This window comes from Penicillium atrosanguineum, assembly GCF_028827265.1.
Source record: "Penicillium atrosanguineum strain IBT 20685 chromosome Unknown utg000003l_segment0_segment0, whole genome shotgun sequence".
In the NCBI taxonomy this organism is placed as follows: Eukaryota; Fungi; Ascomycota; class Eurotiomycetes; order Eurotiales; family Aspergillaceae; genus Penicillium; species Penicillium atrosanguineum.
The window spans coordinates 2,003,204-2,023,409 of record NW_026623135.1 but is presented as its reverse complement, the minus strand read 5'-3'; the positions used below and the strand labels follow the sequence as shown (position 1 = coordinate 2,023,409).

At 51.2% G+C, this 20,206-nt stretch overlaps 8 protein-coding genes across 8 annotated transcripts; 4 read left to right on the top strand and 4 right to left on the bottom strand.

Annotated features, from left to right (window-relative positions):
- Positions 1 to 940: 940 nt before the first annotated feature.
- Positions 941 to 2,386, top strand: N7443_004181 (uncharacterized protein; the record flags this gene model as incomplete). Its single annotated transcript, XM_056884237.1, has 3 exons — positions 941 to 1,244; positions 1,313 to 2,149; positions 2,205 to 2,386. 3 exons carry the CDS (start codon positions 941 to 943, stop codon positions 2,384 to 2,386), a joined length of 1,323 nt encoding a protein of 440 aa, XP_056742515.1.
- A 480-nt stretch (positions 2,387 to 2,866) lies between these two features.
- On the top strand, positions 2,867 to 3,783 carry N7443_004180 (uncharacterized protein; the record flags this gene model as incomplete). Its single annotated transcript, XM_056884236.1, has 2 exons — positions 2,867 to 2,996; positions 3,098 to 3,783. The coding sequence occupies 2 exons, from the start codon at positions 2,867 to 2,869 to the stop codon at positions 3,781 to 3,783; spliced, it is 816 nt and encodes a 271-aa protein (XP_056742514.1).
- A 1,423-nt stretch (positions 3,784 to 5,206) lies between these two features.
- On the top strand, positions 5,207 to 5,878 carry N7443_004179 (MARVEL domain-containing protein; the record flags this gene model as incomplete). Its single annotated transcript, XM_056884235.1, has 4 exons — positions 5,207 to 5,269; positions 5,329 to 5,488; positions 5,547 to 5,778; positions 5,833 to 5,878. 4 exons carry the CDS (start codon positions 5,207 to 5,209, stop codon positions 5,876 to 5,878), a joined length of 501 nt encoding a protein of 166 aa, XP_056742513.1.
- A 582-nt stretch (positions 5,879 to 6,460) lies between these two features.
- Positions 6,461 to 8,515, top strand: N7443_004178 (uncharacterized protein; the record flags this gene model as incomplete). The annotated part of the gene is made up of 2 exons (XM_056884234.1): positions 6,461 to 6,993; positions 7,057 to 8,515. The coding sequence occupies 2 exons, from the start codon at positions 6,461 to 6,463 to the stop codon at positions 8,513 to 8,515; spliced, it is 1,992 nt and encodes a 663-aa protein (XP_056742512.1).
- A 240-nt stretch (positions 8,516 to 8,755) lies between these two features.
- N7443_004177 (AMP-dependent synthetase/ligase) lies at positions 8,756 to 9,568 on the bottom strand (the record flags this gene model as incomplete). Its single annotated transcript, XM_056884233.1, has 4 exons — positions 8,756 to 8,990; positions 9,053 to 9,138; positions 9,209 to 9,501; positions 9,550 to 9,568. The coding sequence occupies 4 exons, from the start codon at positions 9,566 to 9,568 to the stop codon at positions 8,756 to 8,758; spliced, it is 633 nt and encodes a 210-aa protein (XP_056742511.1).
- A 1,241-nt stretch (positions 9,569 to 10,809) lies between these two features.
- N7443_004176 (uncharacterized protein) lies at positions 10,810 to 14,261 on the bottom strand (the record flags this gene model as incomplete). The annotated part of the gene is made up of 6 exons (XM_056884232.1): positions 10,810 to 11,049; positions 11,108 to 11,598; positions 11,658 to 12,134; positions 12,450 to 13,661; positions 13,718 to 13,820; positions 13,881 to 14,261. The coding sequence occupies 6 exons, from the start codon at positions 14,259 to 14,261 to the stop codon at positions 10,810 to 10,812; spliced, it is 2,904 nt and encodes a 967-aa protein (XP_056742510.1).
- A 1,927-nt stretch (positions 14,262 to 16,188) lies between these two features.
- Positions 16,189 to 17,766, bottom strand: N7443_004175 (homoserine O-acetyltransferase family protein; the record flags this gene model as incomplete). The annotated part of the gene is made up of 1 exon (XM_056884231.1): positions 16,189 to 17,766. One exon carries the CDS (start codon positions 17,764 to 17,766, stop codon positions 16,189 to 16,191), a length of 1,578 nt encoding a protein of 525 aa, XP_056742509.1.
- Positions 17,767 to 18,385: 619 nt separating this feature from the next.
- Positions 18,386 to 19,774, bottom strand: N7443_004174 (glycoside hydrolase family 43 protein; the record flags this gene model as incomplete). The annotated part of the gene is made up of 2 exons (XM_056884230.1): positions 18,386 to 19,135; positions 19,193 to 19,774. 2 exons carry the CDS (start codon positions 19,772 to 19,774, stop codon positions 18,386 to 18,388), a joined length of 1,332 nt encoding a protein of 443 aa, XP_056742508.1.
- Positions 19,775 to 20,206: the final 432 nt, after the last annotated feature.

Genomic DNA, 20,206 nt, shown 5'->3' with positions numbered 1-20,206 from the left:
AGGACAGGTGATTGACATGTTTGCATTGTTATGGAAAATTCTAGTTCTTGAATCGTAAATATAGTTCCGGCATACGGCGACGTATTTTAATTAAAGTTGATTTTGGTATTGAGACTGATACAGGAATATTTATATTCCGGATTTGCTTTGAATATGGACTAGTGTCTATCGGGTTGGGGCTAAAGAATCTCTCTAAGAGTGGAGGAGGTTGCACCAGTTTCGGGACGCACTGTAACCGTCCATCAACGTTCCTTCAACGACGGTGCTCCTATAGACTAACCAGAACCTGCAGTGACTCATCCCTCAACATGAAATTAGTTGAGGTAGAAATTCTTACATGCCTCACGAAATTGCCTTGACCAATAAATGATTTCGAAACTATTGTACAAAGTTATGATTTATCGCATTTACTGCGGAGCTTAAGCCTAGCGGGGTCGTTTGGGAAATATTATTTAGTAAGCCGGATTTCAAGTACTGTGGGTCAATTAAGAACAAGGTGTGCAAAAGTATACAAGTTATCATCCTTTGGAAGGACCTGGTCGATTGTTAGAGCTATACCAGCACTAAATATTTGATCTGATGGTATGTACTCTTAGCCTTGGGCTGAGGATAAGGACACGAGCTAGTGATCAAACGTCCGAATCACGCAGGAAGCAGACTAAATCCAAATAATAATAGATCACAAACGCAGTGTGATTGTAGTGGAACTGTCAAATCATGACCCATCAATGGCCCCACCGACACGATCACGTGATGTTACGCGATCGTACGCGCCTGATAGCGAATTTGCGAATGCATTTCTTTTGGGTCCCCAAAGTACGGTGTGTGATAATTTCAGCTCGACAGGGGACTGTTTCAAGCTCCACACTACCCATCTGTCTGACCTCTCTTTGTTTCAACTTGCATCCGTCCTGCACGCGCGCTAAAACAAGCGTCGAGCATGGAGCGTGTCTCTCTTTCTCAGTTGACTGAAGCAACTGCGCTCAGCTCCAGTCCTCCTGCAGCATCCGATTCCGACAAAGAGAATCCTCGAAGTGCCAACAAAAGACATAACGCTCGGATGGCATCCTCGAATCAACCTGCGAAGCGCCGGCGTTTGACCGACCGCACGTCCAATATGCAGTCGCAAGCCCCACCATCGACGCAGCGGAACGATAGCAAGAGATGGTACGATCCTGACCAGAATGAGGAGGAACGGAGACAAACACGCAAAAAATACAGAGATTTGACCGGTGATTTTAATGGTATGTTTTCTCATTCATTGTGCAGTCGCGAAGTGAAAGTGAACGCGATTTAACACATCCCACAACAGACTCGCGAGCCGAGTTCCTGCAGGCAGGAAACAATGGTATCTACGAAACAGTGGAGAAAGCGAACCTTCTTTACCAGAATGTGAAACAGACAGCCGACGCCACCCTCGATTCGCGCCTTCTCGTCAACGCCGCCGATCTCACGAATAAGAAAGTCTCGCAGACTGGGGATAGTAGCGCTGGTATCGACGTGGATGAGTTCATCACCAGGTGCTGCAATTTCATGCGCGCTGGACCAGACAGCTCGGAGACCATACCCAGCAACACCCAGAACCAACGACGTCACCACCGAAGCCAGAGAGAAGCCGATAGCGACGACGAGGATGGCACTGCGGGCGATGCATTTAACTGGGACTGGCTTGGTCGGGCAGCTTGTCTTCCCCATAATGCGAGACCCTCGGTATCTGGATGGCTACTCGGGCCTTTGTCAGTGCAAAAGCGCACGCGGCAGATGACCCAGCGGGCCAGGGTCGAGCGTTTCGACGCAACACAGGCGGTTCGACCACAGGAACTTGAACAGGAAGATCTGGGGGAGCAGGAGAACGCTAACCTTACTGAGACGTGTCAGAAGGTCAACAAATTGCTTTACGAGTCTTCAGAGGCGGCTACCCAAAAGGTCAACGAGGAGCTGACGGCGGTCGAGGAACCTAGCGAGGAAATGATTCAAAAGGTTATGGATGAGCATGGTATTTCTGAGAGCGCTGGCATGAATCTATTCCGCTTTTGCATCGATCCGCACTCGTTCGGACAGAGTATCGAGAACCTGTTCTATGTTAGCTTCTTGGTTCGCGACGGGACTGTTGCTGTCCAGATGGACAGTCGTGGCATTCCATATCTCAGTGAGTGGCTTGAAATGCCGTTACCTTGTGCAAGATATACTAATCTCGTGAATAGTTCCATCCACGCCATATGCGCCTAGTGAGGCCCAGAAGAGGAAGATCCAGAAGCACCAGGCCGTGTTCAGCTTGGACTTTGATATCTGGAGAGAGCTAATCGATGTGTTCGAAATTAAAGACCCGATTATCCCTCACCGCGAGGAACAAGAAGAGGAGACTGGGCGAGGATGGCATGGCTAGATGGTTCTTGACACGATGCGACCACGGGAAATCGGCGTTTCTGTTTGGATTTGATGATACCCACTAGGCCATATTTAGCAGAACAATCAAAATAAGGATATTTTGTTCATATTCATATTCATAATTATATAAACAGACGGAGCTACGACTTCATTTGAAGCCGGACTTGAAGGATCCATAGAGAGCGGAGAGAGCGGAGTCCGGGCCGAGGCCTTTACGATCGATAAGCTCGCACCTTCCAGCTATTCACGAGCATTCGATCATCACGTCATCTTTTAGAGTCTGGATCGCGCCTGCTCTATACGTCAAGAAAACTTGCTCGAATTTTCCCCTGCAACGCTACTTCTCTTCATCACCTGCATTTTGATTCACCCACAGTCTTACTCTCCTTGAGCTCTTATCCATCTAGCTCGAAACAGCTGTTGGCAACTGAGACATTCAACGCCAGGGAGCGAAAGTCACACAGAAACAAAAGACACCATGCCGCAGCTCTTCCCGTCCAACCCATCCGACCTGATGGTCATCCGCGCAGTGACGCCCGCGATCATCACTATGAGCCTGCCATTCGCGCGGTTCGGAGTCTGGCGCTTCGGCGGTCGAGGCACACTTGGTGAGCACGCCCTTACAGATCTGAGCTCGCGCATTCCACCGGCCATTGCACCCGGCTGAAGACATTTGAGGACCCGAGCTAACCCTCCTTGCGTGAAATAGTCAAGCTCTCCACGGGCGCCCTCGCCGTTTTCTCACCCGTGAGCCTCACCCCGGAAGTCCGCGAGCGGGTTGAATCCCTCGGCGGCAACGTCAAGTACATCGCTGCTCTGGACCTCGAGCACCATTTGCATATCTCAACCTGGAAGAAGGCCTATCCGCAGGCGGAGATCCTGGCTCCCGAAGGGTTGTGGGAGAAGCGAAACAAGACGGCTGAGTTCAAGGGCGAGGAGCCGTTCTCGCACGTTTTTAGGAAGGATTCACCAAACGCTATCTCCGAGGAGTTCGATGCTGAGTTTGAGTCGGAGTATGTGCACGGGCACGCGTCCCGCGAGCTGGTCTTTTTGCACCGCCCTTCGCGCACGGTCATCGAGGCCGACATGCTCTTCAATTTGCCTGCGACTGAGCAGTACTCCAAGACTCCTGATGCCAACCCTGTGAACTGCCTTACTAATCTGGTACTGCCCATGCTGCGGACTAGTGTTCCTTCTACTGGCCAACGACGCTTTGCCTGGCACATTCTCTCGCAGCAAAATCGCTCGGAGTTTACTGCGTCTGCGAAGCGCATCGCTGGGTGGGACTTTGATCGGATTATTCCTTGCCACGGAGATGTCATCGAGACTAACGGAAAGGCGGTCTGGCAGGATGTAATGGCTTGGTTCCTAAAGGACGATTCCAAGCATGTCTGAGACTATTGTTCACTCTGTGTGGCGGGTGTTTGATTGTGTGTGTGTGTGTGTGTGTGATTGTGTACTTCTTTTTGGAGCTGTCTAATACCCCCTGTTGGCGTTGTGGGAGGCTGGTGTGATCTGTTTACTGCTACCCACGAGAACGAGCTCGGCAAAACACTGTAATTATTCTTTATCATCAGGAACCAGGAACAATCGACGCGCTAAGGTTCTCGAGAATCCACGGTTCATTAGTAGAGGGGATCGCTTCTGTAGGTTCCATTGTGCATGTTGCAAGGTTTTGGCATGCAGATACAATGAGGGAATTGACGACCAAAGTATATGCTCGAATCACCTCGGCTGTACACTTGTACACTTGCACCCTACCCTAGTACCCTAGTACCCTAGTTCATCATGCAACACCCTTGGGCGCCCCCACGTCATAGGGCTGAGTGGATCACAGGCAAGGGCGCCGCCTTTGCTCAACCATACGATTCCGCCGTTTCCCATTGAGACTTGCACTTGCACTTGCACTTGCACTTGCACTTGCACTTGCAGCAGTTAGACATACCCTAGACATACGCATCTCAACACATGTCTAAGCACCGCGTGAACCATGCGCAGCACCTCGAGGCAGTGCCGCCCTGGATAGGCTGCAATGATCTGCCTGGATCAAGTGGAGACACGCTCGATCAGCAACGTCCACGGGACATTAAACTATGTCTCCCCATTAATTGGTTCTAATGTGACCACTAGGCACCAATCTCTCTCGTCCATCGCCCAGCCACCGAACTCGCCAACACACCGCAAAAACAGGGATAGCCCCTATACACGCGGGATCGCTGGCCAACCCCGGCCCAGCTCGCGGTGTCGGGGATTCTGACAGGCCATGAGCTCCTTGCTCCGGGTAGAGCTGGCCAGGTCAGCCACGTACAGCCACGGAGAGAGCCTATACAAGAAATTAAAAATAAAATTAGAAAGATGCAGAAAGGGATCGACATCACCATTGGGCATCCTGTACGCTACCCAATGATGCATCACGTCCTCGAGCTCCTAGCAACTTTCGGGCAGGATCTGACGACATTGTGCTGTGACGATATGGGCTGCGGGTCTTGGTACCTGTTTTTATTTTTTTTTAATTTATTTCTATTTTTTGCTAGTGAAGTTAGTGATGTTTGGGTTTGGGTTAGTTTTAGATCCTTTTTTTTTGGGGGTAGTTGGCTGGCCCTTGCTTCTGACGCGGGTGAGCCCTCGTTGATTCGGATCATGGAATATGCCCTGTGCGACGGGCCTGGTGACCTTTTATATACCTCGTTCTTTCCCCGGATGGCTTTTTCTTTTTGGTTCTTCCCTATTATTTTCCATACTTCTGACCTATACGGGTAGATTTTGGCGGCTATTACTATACTCGCATACTTATTGAGCTTGAGTGCCGATCTTCACCATGCCTGTCATCTCGCGCCTTGTATCTATTCCTCTGCGCATTGCGGAAATCGCTTTTGCTGCGGTACGTACATCGTCTATAAGATAAACAATGTGGATTTTCTAACTCTAATTCCGTGATAGGTCGTCGCTGGTATCATCGGCCACTACCTTGCCTCCTTCAGTGAGATCGACCCCTGGCCCCAGGCTCGCTGGATCTACACCGAGGTCATTGCAGGCTTGTCTATATTGCTGGCTCTAATCTGGTTGATCCCATTCTCTTCCGGTTTCTTCTCTTGGCCTCGTACGTCGCAACCTTGGAACGCCCATGTCGTCTATCATATACTAACACGGTCATCTAGTGGACATTCTCATCTCCTTCGGCTGGTTCGCTGCCTTTGGTATTCTCGTGGACGCTATTCGTCAATTGCCCTGCGGCAGTATCTGGTCCTGGCACTTCCGCGGTGACTCTGTCTGTGCGCGCTGGAAGGCTGCTGAGGCTTTCAGCTTCTTGTCTGCTATCGTCTGGCTGGTCTCCGCTCTCGTTGGTATCTGGTTTACGTTCCGCAAGCGTGGAGAAGCTACTCAGTCATCGTAAGCCTCTATTTACATATTTCTTGAGTTTCTCGATGCTAATTTGTCTGTTAGTGGTCGTTGGGGCCGCAAGCGCGCCGCTGTCGACTCCGCTGCCTAAATAGGCGATCGATTTGCAGGACCCGACAGCAGTCATTATTCTGCTCCAATCGCATTCCTTGCATAGGTTGGCTTTTGAGCATGGCTCGCTTGGTGAGATCTGCATCGCCTGGAACTTTCTGTGAATGTCGGTCGTTTCATGATATATTTTGACTTCTCGTCGCATTCTCCTCATGGCAATGGGGCATACGAATTACGACTTACGTTGATACCCTTGGTGGACGTATGATGCTTTTGATATTTAATGATAGTCACTCGTTCGCGTTCGCAATGAAATAATTTACATCATGGTTCTCCTTCCTGTACTTTTTGTTGACAGAGTTTACAGGGGCGGGAAAGTATCCACCAACCTGGTCGGGCCTCTCACACAGAGTCATTAGAGGTTCAGAAACATCGCCAAGAGACCCTTGGAAGCAAGAAATCAACATGATACTCGATCTGAAACCCCATTCCATTGGCATCATTCTGGAAGATGACTAAGAATGACTCTCGGGCATGTGGACCCTGGGGGGGGCCAGCGAAAGCCCAGACAGGGTGGAATTCCAGTCCTCCTTGACGATGGAACCTACAAAGATCACCTAGGATGCACTCACAATCGGCAGGCGAAGATGCTAGCCGCTCGTCGTCGCCAGGGAATCGCAGCGACGACTCGTATGCACTCGAGGATCTGGGGACGCGGTATAGAGACGCCGAACCTGAGCGCGACCTGTTGAAAGACCCGCTCGACGTCGAACTAGGAGGCAGTGTGCCTCTGCTCCCAGGGCACCCTGATGAATTTGAATTCGACGATGAAGATTATGACGAGTTTCACGTTGACCGGGAGCTTGGTCGTGATCCGCCGTTTTCCTGCACGTTCCAGGGCTTCGTCGCGTGGTGCCGTGGACCCGTGCCGCCGCATGTCTATCGCATTAACCCCTGGTTCCCTAAGTGGCAGGCTGCGCCGGCGCGCCTGGTTGATCACTGGGCTCCGAAGCGGATTATGAAGATAGCTGCTTTGTTGTTTGCGGTGGTATTGTGGGTTGCTGTGTTCTTTTCTTCGCTGAAGGCGTCTGTGGCGGAGCAGGAAGTTCTGGGCTATGGTCAGCCCGTCAAGCTGTCATGTCACCATCGCTTGTGGTACGTTTGCATACTTTGAAAGTTGACTGCCCTTTAATTGTTTGAGAACTAATAACCTTTCAGGGCTAATGGCACGGACTGCGGTATGAACGGGGAGCTTTGTATGCCCTTTGATGATAAATCGTTCGCGTTTCGTTGTCCGTCTGGCTGTGCTGCAGCCATTCTTCTAGAGCCGTACAATGTCGGTGCCTATGAGTATAATTATAGATCGCTGGTCATTGGTGGCAAGCCTGGTGGTTTCCGGCGAGACGGTCGCAATAGTGGCATTTATCGGGGCGACTCCTCCATCTGCGCATCGGCCCTGCATGCAGGGATGATCAGCGACGCAAAGGGAGGATGTGGGATTTTGCACCGCAGAGGCGAGACGGACAAGTTCGAGTCCCATGAGCAGAATGGCATCGAGAGCATCGAGTTCATGTCGCATTTCCCCATGTCATTCCTCTTAACTCGCCAGGCCTCGTCCTCGGGGTCTCACGATGCGAAGCTGGTGCAATGCTCCGACATCCGATGGACACTATTCGCCTTTACTGTCGCTTACACGGCCATCTTGTCCATGTTCGTGACTTCTGCGCCGGCCTTCTACACCGTGATCTACTTCATAGTGTGGTTCCAAGTCGCCATGGCATCAGACCCACCCACTTCAGGCTACTACGACCTGGTCTCAATTGGTCTTGGTCGGTTCTTCCCGGGCGCATTTGTCGGTTTCGCCATGTATTATTTCTGCGTAAAACACACGCTCCGTGACTTGACAGCGCACCTCGACAAGACCATTTTGTGGCTAGGCGGCTGCTGGGTCGGCGCCTTGAATACAGATACGTTCGATCGTATCCCCATCTCGCGCCTCACTCCCCACGATATCAAGCAGCAGCCAGGAGGATTCACGGCATTTCTCGCTATCGTGGGCTCTCTCATTGTGATCTTCTTCGTCCAGGCACATTGTTTCCGCCGCGAAGGCCGCTTCTTCCCAATGCTGAGTCTATACGGTCTGATGGCCCTCATCATTCTCATACTCGTCGCCGTGCCACACATGAACCTCCGCATCCACCACTACATTCTCGCTCTTCTATTCCTACCCGGAACAACACTGCAAACGAGACCCAGCCTCTTATTCCAGGGTATCCTCGTCGGCCTATTCATCAACGGTATCGCGCGCTGGGGATTCGACTCCATCCTTCAAACACCAGCAGCTCTTCTAGACGGCGGCAAATTAGGCACTGTCCCCCCACCAATCAACCCACCCACCATAATTGACCAGGATCACCTCACATTCTCGTTCCAAGATCTCCCACCGCATGTGGATGGTATCAGTGTGTTGGTCAACGACGTCCAGCGCTTCCAAAGCTTCAAGCCCAAAGACAGCGGTCATGTGGGTGACTTTTCTTGGGGTCGCAGATTCGCAAAGGAGATCGAGTACTTCCGCTTTGGATATGTGCATGTCAATACATTGGGTGGTGTTTGGTATGAGGATTTCACTGAGGCGGCTACTTGGGCTACCGATGGGAATTTATTTTATCCTGTTTGACTAGAACTTGGACTGCATCTTGGCTTCAGGTTAGACACCTGTGCTCTTCGGCGTTAGAATCTCATATCCGAGCATGTCAATCCTTCTTGAATGAAGGTTTAGACACAATTTTATGACGCTTTTATAGGTTTGACGGTGAGGCATCCAGCCACACAATCAAGAAAATTTAGGACAGTAGCATCTCCCTCAAACAGCAAATCACGACATTCGAAGCGCAAATAGCAAGACGTGTATATAAAATCAGTAATTTCCCCAATAAGCAGTCTTCCCCTTCTCAATAAGCTCAGAATCTAGACCATCCTCGTCCGGATTCTCGCCAATTTCCAAATCAAACTCCCTGGCCTCCACAACCAACTCCCGTCTCTCCAAACTCGCCGGCGTGGTCGTCGTATCCCCACTATCAACAAGCTCCTCCATATCCCCAGAATCCGGTCCAATATCACCCCATTCGTCCCCCGGCGCCCCATCCGCTCCCCTGGGAACCTTGTAACAGTACCCAAAAATCCCCGTGTTGGTGTTGAGAGACCTTGGAAGTACACACCGATGATAACAACAGTGATAATTTCTGAGACAATTTTGCCTATTTGCCTGACATTTTCGCCAACGGCCGTGCTTCTTGAAGGCTTTCCAGTGACAATAACCCTCGAAGCATTTCTGGGGAGGCTTGCAGTCTTTGGGGTCCTGACAACCTACGACGCATACGCCGTCAATGCATATGTGGTTCCAGAAGCACTCTGAGTTTCTTGAGCAAGTTTCTGGTTCTTTTTCCTTCTTGGGCTTCTTTGGGGGGCGGACATCGAGAGATGGGTCGGATGGGTTGGATCGTTCAGATGGCTCAGAGGGATCGAGGGATACGTCGGAGGATAAGTCCCTGGCTCCGATGGTACTATGGAACGAGGCTAGATTAATTGCTGCTGTTGGAGTCTCTTTCGGAACGGTTGTATTTTTCGCGGTGGTTAGAAGGAGGAAGATGGATATGGCAGGGACTGGAGATGGTTAGTTAGATTATTGAAGTGGGTTGAGATGTTACATACCGGAAGATGCTAGCTTCATCTTGTCTATTATATGTTAGAAACGGATGGAGCAAGATATTTTGAGATCTACGATCAACCACGAAGGTAGGAGAGTATGGGGCGGGTGTTATGTAGACCAAGAGCCGCACTATACCCGCTTCCACTTCGGGGCGCGATGCCAGATCTAGAGAACTACCAAACCTGAACGGGACTCGGAAGATTGTTCGTCTCGCCAAATGAAATGTATTGAGGAATTAAGTAAAACGTCAAATACTTTGGCCGGTCGAGGGCTAGTCTACCAGACCAACTAACTCAGATATCCTCCTTACAACTCTCATCACTCTTCGCCTCTCCTGTCTAATCAAACTTCTCACATCGATTTCTCAAGTACTTTCCAAATATCCTTCTTTTAAAACAAAATGTATAGCCATCAGGCCTTCTGCACAATGGCCAACGTCCTCTTCGTCACCCTACTCGCAACTGCATCTCCAACCCCACCCAACCTCAATGAAACCAACATCCACGTCTCGCGCTGAACAGCAACCCCATATCCGGACGCCTGCATCACAAGCAACAACTGCGCCTACGGCTACAAATGCCTTACGGGACCTGCATTTGGGGCTGCAATGACAACACTGACTGCCTTGCCCCAACTTACTGTACTTACTGCCATCCTTGTGGCAAGTTCTCCACCAACTGCATGATCAACTGGCATAGACCTTGTGGCAGACATTTGGCTTTTTGTAAATGGAATGAGCAGTGTTGTTCGGGGATCTGTGGGAAGATCAAGGGTGCTCGGAGGTGTCTTCCTAGATATCGTGATGGGAGGGATACGAATGAAGTGGCCGAGGAAGTTGAAGGTGAAGAAGCTGGGCAATCTGGAGAATCTGGGGAGCCAGCGGTGTATGAGGAAGCTGTCGAGTAATTAACTGTTCATGAAGCTTCTATCGCATATGGGTAGTCAGATATGATTTATTTACTTATAAATGTTGCTACTTGCTGGTATGTACTGCTTGCATTCTAGGATACTGTCTTTCAATGCCACCAAAGTGCTAGATCAACTTTAGAAAAGATCTCCTCCGTGAAAGGAATCGATTTTGAATCCCGAAAACCGAAACAAAAGCCTTGGAATAGGACACAGGCCGCATAATATATACACGCTGAAAGTAACAAGACCCTTAAGTTACAAGAAGAAACCCGCAGACCAACTCCAGGCGGCGGAAACCGCCAGATGCAAGTATGAAGCTAAGATGCTAAAATGCTAAAATGCTAAAAACGAGCTCACTTGAGATAGTTTTTGCAGCGCACTTGCTCGATACTCTGCTTGCCGCCATCCTCAATGACCATTGCGGTGAGCTTGCCACCCTTGACGCATCCAGAGTCAAGGCCCTTTGTGTATTCACGGATATTGAGGCCTGCTTTGGCGTAGTGGCCGTAAATAACTGTCGTTGTTTGAGAACGGGGATCTTCGGATGATGACTGGAGACTCGAGGAGATCATTTGTTGGTGCTTGTCAAACATCTGTAGAGGATTAATATTGGATGCAAATAATAGAGTCTTGGTGTGGTGAGAATTTTACCTTATCCCACTTCACTCCACTGCCATCCGAGCTCGGCACATGCGTGGTCTTGTCAATACTCCGCATGGTCATCACAGTAGAGGGGTCTTGCTTCTCGAGGTCCACACCTGGGACCAGACCTCCATGAACCACGACCACCTGGCCCATTTTGGGCACTTGACCGACATTCAGAATGATTGGCCACGAGTTCAACCAATCAATCTGCCCCTTGTTGAAAGAACGAGCCAGAGAACGCTCAGCAAGCTCTTTCGCCGAGAAGAAATCAGCATCGTCCTTGCTCTCAATGACCGCCGTCTTGTTAGTCGTCTCGATATCCTCCCGCTGAAGAAGGATCCGGTCCTCGTGATTGCCACGGACACTCGAAGCCCCGATTTCTCGCGCCAAATCCACAACGCCGCCGCTGTCGGGACCCTTGTTGATAAGATCGCCAGTAAATATAAGATGGTCGCCGTCTTCGCGAGAGAACTTGACTTTCTCGAGAAGTTTCTCCACTGTAATTTCACCGTCAGCTAACATTCTCGACCAATCAACCAATTCCAGAAATACGTACGCTCTTTCTTGCATCCATGCACATCACCAATCATAATCAATCGCTTCTCACTCCTCGAGCCTTCCGCCACGGCCTCGGCACGGGGCACCAGCGCAGGATCCAAGGTCCCAATCTGAATCAGATCGGCAAAGGTCGGCACGGAGTTTGTCCCAAACCACCCGCCCGTATCCATCTTCAGAGGATCTAGCGATTGCGCCAGATTCTCACGGTCTTGAAGTGTCGGAGACAACACGAACGCCCAGCCAGCCCAGCCTAGTGTAAACAGCGTAAGGTAGACGAGGACATATCGGCGGAATCGCGGCGCGGAGACGACTGATATGGCTATGTCCATTAATCCCGGATTTTTGGTATCCGGGGAAGAGGAGAGGGAGCGGTAGGCGGGGTTGGAATGCGACTGCCAGCCGTTCCGAACGGAGTCGATTAGAGGGCGTGAGAGGCGTTCAAAGCGCCCGGGGGCTGCGCTTGCATGGTAGTAGTCTGGGTCATCGTATTCGAGGTCCGAGCCGTGGGGAGCCATGGTCGGATTCGGTTGAAGGAGTTGGTTAGGAGGAAGGGAGGCGAGACACTGAGTTAGTTCTTGGCGGATAGAGTGTTGGCGCGGCTGTGTTATCTTTCCCCCGGACCCGCTTCTTTTTATTTGGGATCGCCGCTGATCGACGCATTTACCAGGTCAATTGAACGAATACGAGATCTAGATGATAAAGCTGAGGCTTGAACGAGAATTGGCACATTTCTATGGATTCATGGTTTACCGGTACTTCTCATACTCCTCAACCTCCTTCCTGCGCAAACTAACCCGCTGGAGCACGATCTCATCGTATACTTCCTCCACTCTTTTGCCTTCACGAAGAACCTCGCGCTCGTGTCGAGTGGCTTCATCCTTGGTCATGCACACCAAGTCCTTCAGATCAATCGGCATATACTTCTGGCCATCCTTTTCATATGTCAGATCCATGCTGAAGCCCCGGGCTGGCGTTTCCCAGGGAATCAGAACAAGCCGGTTTGACAAGCCGGTGATAGCACTCTTGCCGCGCCACACCTCCTCCATCAAGAATTGGATATCGTCCTTGCTGATAGGGAGACGCAGGCCAGTGGAGTCCTGTCCCTCAGTCTGGCGAGCCATTTTTTCCATGAAGCCTTGCAGGAATGCGGAAGTAGCGTCGTACATCTTGTCGCGACCCTTTCCACCCATGTTATACTCAATGGGGTATCCAGACACACTGCAGATAACATGATTGGCCACGGTGTAGCCGAACACAGCGGGCATAGTTCCCAGCACAGGGAGAATGCGGACTCGGAAGTCGGGGAGGACGCCCAGTTCGCCGACCTGGCCCTTGGCGAACTCTTCCTCTGGGAGAGGAAGCAAGCTTGCTTTGCCCGGGCCAGGCTTTTCAGTGGAGAAGACTGCCGCAATGCCAGAGCTAACACCGAGCGCCTTCAACCGGCGACGTGTGCTGCGTGAGAGGGGATCGTCAGTGCTGAGAGAGATGTCACCCACGACAACACGAGTAGGGTCCGACTTGCAGCCAGCACCCATAGACGAGATTACTGGCAATGAGTTCTTGTGGCAGTAGTGCAAAAGATCTACCTTAGAGGTGATGTTGTCAATGCAGTCGAGTACGTAGTCCGGCCGACGGCCCTCGCCCTCGTGAGTCAGGGTCCAAGGTCCAAGCAGGTCATCCGCAGCCTCCTTGCCAAACAGCTCGTTCCGACAATCAAACATCACCCACGGCGCAATCTGCTCCAACCGTCTGCGAATACAGTGCACCTTTGGTGTTCCAACGTCTGCTAATGTGGCCAGCGCATGACGGTTGAGCGAGGAGAGTGTGACTTGGTCGAAATCAATCAGTCGGATCTTGGCTACACCAGACCGAGCCAGCGCGGCGGCTGCATGCGACCCGACACCACCACATCCGACGACCACGATGAAGGAGGATCGGAGCTTCGCGAGGCCTTCGTCTTTGAGAAACACGCGGTTGCGAGCAAGTTGTTCGAGGATCAGGTCTGTAGTTTAGCCATTCATTAGCTAGTTTCCCAATATGGAATTTGAGCTTCCCTACCGTCATCGTAATCTCCTTGTTGCGCACGGCGAGCCAGCATGGCACTACGCTCATCTTCCTTGCTCATGGGAATTGCAGTATCGGCGACACCAAATGTTGTGAGCTTCAACCCTTTGTTAGCCTTGCTTCCAGTCCTTTGCACTGAAAGGCACAGCAGACTCACCTTCTCCGCATGATGCTGCTCGTCAAGATCAGGGATCGAAGACTTCAGGTTATTAACAGCCTCCTTCCGTTGATAAGCCTGGTATCCAAAAATTGCACCCGCAACAGCAGCGCCGGACAAAACCGCAGTCGTCGCAAGCTGAGAGCTTTGCGCACCAGCCTGGCGCTGAAGCCAAGACGACATATTCCCGATAACACCTCGTTCGTCTGTCTTGGGATCGCGGCGTTCTATGTCTCGGTTTCTCGTATCTCGTGGATCTCGTGTAGTCAAGCGGGGAGTGCGGTCAGGTTCGGCGAATCTATCAAGATCGTCAGAATCGAATCCGTAATCGAGGTCGGCTTCGTTGGTAGCCTGCCACCACCTGGTACCAGGGGGTGCCATCTTCAAAAGACAGGAATCGCTTACCATCACCAGCTTGGGCGTCGGGCCTCTTATAAGCCAGGAATGCGCTTCTGCAAGCCCATGCGCTCATCAGTGGAACCACGGTGCTATCACGTGAGAGGCCGCGGCCAGACGCCAATTCCGACGACACGCCGTTCTTGATTCACCGCGCTTCGTGCAGCAGGTACGTTTTTGGTTGCAGATCGGGATTTTGTTGTCCAATTGCTAACAATCGTGCAGTTCTGAGAGAACTTCACGTTTTCCCAGTCTCGATGACGATATTCATCACTTCCATGAGCTTCTCACGACACACCCGGATCCCTGGGCTGGGCAACGGACTTCATCCCTTGACGGCCCTGTGCTTGTGCTTGTGGAAGGAGACGCTTGTACCTCTGTGGGTGACTGAGAAAATGAACAGAGATCTAAGAGACTTGGCGATTGATATGTTCTTCTCCTGCTTGTCGCGTGCCATTGTTTACGGGTCACTTCTCGACATTACAATCCGTCCGGTTCCAGTGTACATACTGCAGGTTCATGAAGAAAAATTTACTAATCTTTGTTATTCATTCTTACTCCACATCTCCCACTCAATCTCTACGAAAGCACATGCCTCTCGGCATATTTTCGTGCATGCAATCCAGTGTCTTGTCCCACATGGCATAGGGCTGCCCTGGGAGAGCATGTCCCCAATGCCTACCCAATGACGAAATTCACTGTCGCACCACTCCGAGGCTAGTATATTACTGCTCCGTCTGTACACCTACAAGGTAACGACGTCGAGCATGCCGGTGACGAGTGACACAAAGTAGTTTTCAATCCGAGGGCTTGAGCTATTCTACACAAGTCAACATGCAATATTCCCTTTAACTAATCCCGAAAATGACTAGTATTTGGTAAACTCGGAATTTCCGTGCTTGATGCCGCACACGAGCACATCAACTAACAAAATACATTCGACTAATCTTTCAGTGTTAACGTTTTCATCCCTGCCTAGGCATTTTGGCATTCAATCATCCCTCAATTATCAGTGATCCATGCGTTCAACGATGAAAACAAGCCAATGTTGCAGACATCGTCGCGAAGACCGCAAGGTCATACGAAGAAGTCGATGCAATCTTCCTTCGGGAGAGCTATACTGAGAACCCACGAACACCCCATTCCTTATTGCGTCCGTTTCACTACTTCAACTCCTAAAGCCAATAACAAACAAAAAGGAATAAAGGAGACTCAGATCATCCCCCCTTCCTACAAAAAAAAAAAGTTTCGCTCCGCTTTTACTCTTCTTCATCCCTAAGAAGATCATCAGGTCCTTGCAGCTACTCACCTCATCCACTTCTTTCCATTCTTTGAAATCCGTATTACCCCACACCTTCACATTCCTTCCTTCCACCCTGAAGGTTCCATTTAACGGCTCGCACTGGTGCGTGCGAGTCCCAGAGAGGCCTCACTGTTGCTTGTGATCTTTTCCTATATGTTTGTGCTTGTTAGCTTTTAGTCGTACTTAGGTCTCTTGTCTATCTAGTCCCTTGTATTTCAGTGCAATGTAGTGTTGACCAGCTCTCATTTCGTTTATAGCGTAGCGTAGTGCTGTGCAGTGAATTTTCTATTTCGAGGCGCGCAGTGTGGTAGTGCTGGCGCTGTATTCTGAGAAGATGATGATGAAGATGGCCTGTCTTGCGCCGGCGGCTGTGAGGAGCTGACTTGAATGAAGCTGCCTCGATGCTCTGCTCTTCGGCTAAGCTTGCTGCTCCTTGACTGGGCATGCTGCTGTACAAGAGAAATCTGGGTCCAAGACAAAGTCTCTACGATTGAAGCCTGTTCGAAAGTACTGGAGATAAAATATTCCATTCATCAGATGAAACGCCTGCTAATGCACTATCTTGTCCGCACGCTGCGAAATATACAAAGAAATCATCATTACAAGCATCTACTGCAAGAAGCGGCCCAACGCTCCACCGATGTTCTTCAGGTCGAGAAGGAAAGTATCGTGTCCGAACATTGAGACGTCCTCACCGAGCTCAATGTGTTCGACGGTCTTGTTACCGCCTGCGCGGAGGGTCTCGGCGATCTCGCGCTGTTGCCATGCTGGGAAGAGGATGTCACTCGCAACGCCCATGACGAGCACTTCGTGGTTCTTTAGGGATGCGAGGCCGGTGACGAGGTCTCCTGGGGGTCCGTCTGCTTTGTTGGATGATACAGACTGGTCGGTTGGCGGGATATTGGCTGTTGCCTCGGGCTGTTCCTCATATGGCTTGTCGGGGAGGGTCAGGCTGCAGGCGGGGTCGGCGACGCTGGGAGAAATACCGCCGCTTGCGATGCGGGCTTCGGCCTCGGCACGACGGCTACGAGCTCTGGACTGGTGGGCGTGGCCCAGGTCAAAGAGGTCCATGGCCTTGGAGACATACAATAGACTGTTGGGGTCGTATTCGAGGCAGAACTTCTCGCCGGCGTGGTCGAGGTATGTCTCGATGAGGAAGTCTGGGCACAGGGCCGGCTGCTTGCTGGGGTCGGCGCGCTGGCGACCGAAGCGCATTTCCCACTCGGGCCCACTACGGTAGGTGACTGTGGCGATCTCACGAGCCAGCTTCATACCGGAGTGCGGTGGGATGGAGTCGTAGTAGAATCCACGCGCCCAGTTGGGATCCATCATCAGGGCTTGCCGCTGGGTGTGTCGCATCGCGATACTGTACGGGTGGCTGCGAGCGCAGCCGCTGATGCTGACGATCTTGCCTACACGCTCGGGGAACAAGGTACCCGCAGCCAGACTTTGCATACCGCCCATACTGGAACCGACAGAAGCTGCCAATTTCTGGATGTTTAAGGCATCCAAAAGCCTGAATTGGGCGCGAACCATGTCGTCCAGGGTGAGAATTGGGAAACGAGTCGCATATGGCTTCCCGTCGGATGGGCCCTTCGATGAAGGCCCAGTGCTGCCGTAGCAGCCACCAAGCACATTAGTGCAGATGACGAAGTACTTATTTGTGTCGAGAGGCAACCCGGGGCCAATGAACTTCTCCCACCAGCCGGGCTTCGGGTTGGATGCAGTGCTATGGGCATGGCTCGATGCTGACAAACCAGTATGCAGAAGGATTGCATTGCTCTTGTCGCAATTTAATTGACCCCAAGTCTCGTAGGCAATATCGAACTTGGGCAGCACACCACCCCAATCAAGGAGGAGCGGGTCATCACAGTGGAATTTCTCGTGGTGGCCGGTTGTGTATGAAGGCTCGGGCCCCGATTGCAGCGATCGAGCCGAGAGCAATGCTGATTTGGCTTCTTGGGCGTCGAGGCAAGGAAACGACATAGCAGAGCTAATGGTATCCTTGGGACTCGTTTGCGCAGTCACCGACGAGGACTTTCGCGGCTGTCCGCTGTGCAGTAGTCTTGAGTGCGCCGATAACGGCCGAGTTGCGCCGGCGAGCATCGAATTCGGCACGCTGGGTCGCCATTGTGCAGCGCGGAAGTTGCGCGAGGCAGAGCGGGCGGCACTCTGGAGCGAACGCATTTCGACTTGGTTTGGGAAGGCGTGGGTTTGAGAAGCAGCTCCGGTGAAATAGCTATCGATGAGGGCCATATTATATTTCCTGATTGCGCAGGCGGAGAGTCTAATTTGATGCCTCAGGCGTTAATGGCAACATGGCGTCATCTGGCTTCGCGTTGATTGGTGAAGGTTCGCCGCGGGCCGGTAACAGTTCTATAGAAGGGTATCCACTGAAGCTTGTTCGCCGCGGAGTATTCCAAGGTTGGCTGCGATTAATAAACAGCTGGTCTTTGGAATTGATTTGTCACTAGCACTAGACATTCATCACACAATGCATTGACTCTGCTGACATGGGTAAAGTTCCTAAGGGTCGAAAAGTTTCAACTGCAACTGGATAGGAAAGGTTGTGAAAATATATACTAGTCGTGACGTTTGATGTTTCAGGTTCGGACATAATTTCACAATATCATACATGAACAGAATCTATTTCCAATGCCGATAATCAAATGCCTTGCTGTATTCGTGATCCATCATATGGGTATCACTCGTTCATAAAAAACCAAATGCTCAAAAACGCCGTGTAATGCAAATGCTAAATAAATAGGAAACAAAAGTTTTGAGAAATGACCTGGATACCACCTTGCTAGGAGCTTGTTGTGGAGTTGGTGATAGAGGTGACGGTGTGGGTGGTCGAGTTTCCAAGAACTTGAAGTTCGAGAGAAGCCATCACGATCGTGTTGTTGCCAGGTTGAATGTCGATAGCCGAGGCATACATACACCGCCAGCCTTCGCAGTTTGCATGGAAAACCATTCTCTTTCCATCGGTGGAAATAGTCGCGCCACCGGGTGCTTCCAATTGGAAGTCACCTGTTTGCAGGAGCGGTCGAGGGGCACGAGTGTATGGTCCCTTGAGCGAGGTTGCATGGGCGTATTTCACGTTATAGCCCAGAGACGTAAAGCAGTGAGATGAGAAGAATAGGTAGTATGTGCCGTTGTCGGTACGGATGATATCTGGGGCTTCGACCAGGGGACCGTCTGTCTTGTCAATGTCGAGAATAATTGTCGGTTTGCCGACCGGGGTGATGCCGTCACTTTTCAGCTCTTGGAGCATAATCGGGACAGAGTGTCGCGGTAATCTGGTGTTGCCGCAGTAGCCACCACTGCCGACGCTGTTTCCGTCACCTTTGTAGACGACGTACAGGGTGCCGTCCGAGTCTCGAAAGGGCGATGGATCAATGGCACCACCGTATTTGTGTGGGCAGGCAATTGATTTGTTGAGAGGCACATAGGGTCCGAGAGGATCTTCGCCCTCAGAAACAGCAGCTCCAATGCAGTGGTGAGTGCCAAAGTCCTTGGTCTCTCCGGCGTAGTACATGACGAACTTTCCATCATCCTGCATATTCTGTTAGTCGAGGATATCCCGTCACAAATACTAGAATAATTCACTCACCCGTTGAATTACATCCGGAGCCCAGTGATTGACTTTTCGTTCCCAGTCACCAATGGTCGGCATCGCATCCCACCCATCGTGCAGCGTCCAGTTCACGAAATTGGCCGATGTTGCGACGGGAATATGAATTGACATCGGGTCATTTCTGTGCGGGTTGGTTCCAAAGGCGTACCAGGTACCATTGTACTCCAGAAGACCAGGGTCCGGGAAGTCGTGGAGGGCCCAGAGGGGCTTGTTCTCTTCGATCTTGTAGCTGGGACTGTCATGCTTGGATCTGTAAGGCGTCCAAGAATCTCCGTCATTCTCATGGTGGACAAAAACGATTGGTAGTGTAATGCTCAGTGCAATCAGTACCAGTGCCAATATACCCAGGGTACCGAGTATTGTGAGGTCTCGTCGAGTCCACGGCCGTGAGAAGATGCTCTTTCTCTTTTGACCACTTTCCACATCAGCCAATGGCTTTAATTCAATCACGGTCTTGCCCTCTTCACTGCCAGATAAGTGACCACTTGAAAGTGACTGGACAGAGGGTGTTGGCTTTGCGTCGGCGTCCCTTGGACGCCCCGACAGAAGATCCACCATCTTGGCAGTGAGGGGAAATCTACTTCAGCGCGAGTGACTCCCTGGAATTTGCCAGCAAAGATATAGTCAGATCTGACGGGGACGTTGGCTTTAGATAGGTGTGTGGCTGTGGGTGTAAACGGGGGTCTTTAATGTGTCAAGAAGGGATAGTGCACGGGGCATCAACAAGGCTGTCCATCGCATCTGCACTGGCAGGATGATCGAGTCTTGGGCCGAATAAGAAAAGAGAAAAGAAACAAAGGCAGTCAGACCGTCCGAGCGAGCCGATTTCTCTTATACGGCTACACGGCTAGCCTGGCGTTAGCGGCAGGCCAAATGATGTGAAACGGGGATGGTCAGCCGAGGGGCGACCGATTGGCTCTGGCTTCAGGCAGCAATTTGATTTTACTGGGAACTTTGGATCGAGCATCTGCAGGCCCCCATTCGGACCCT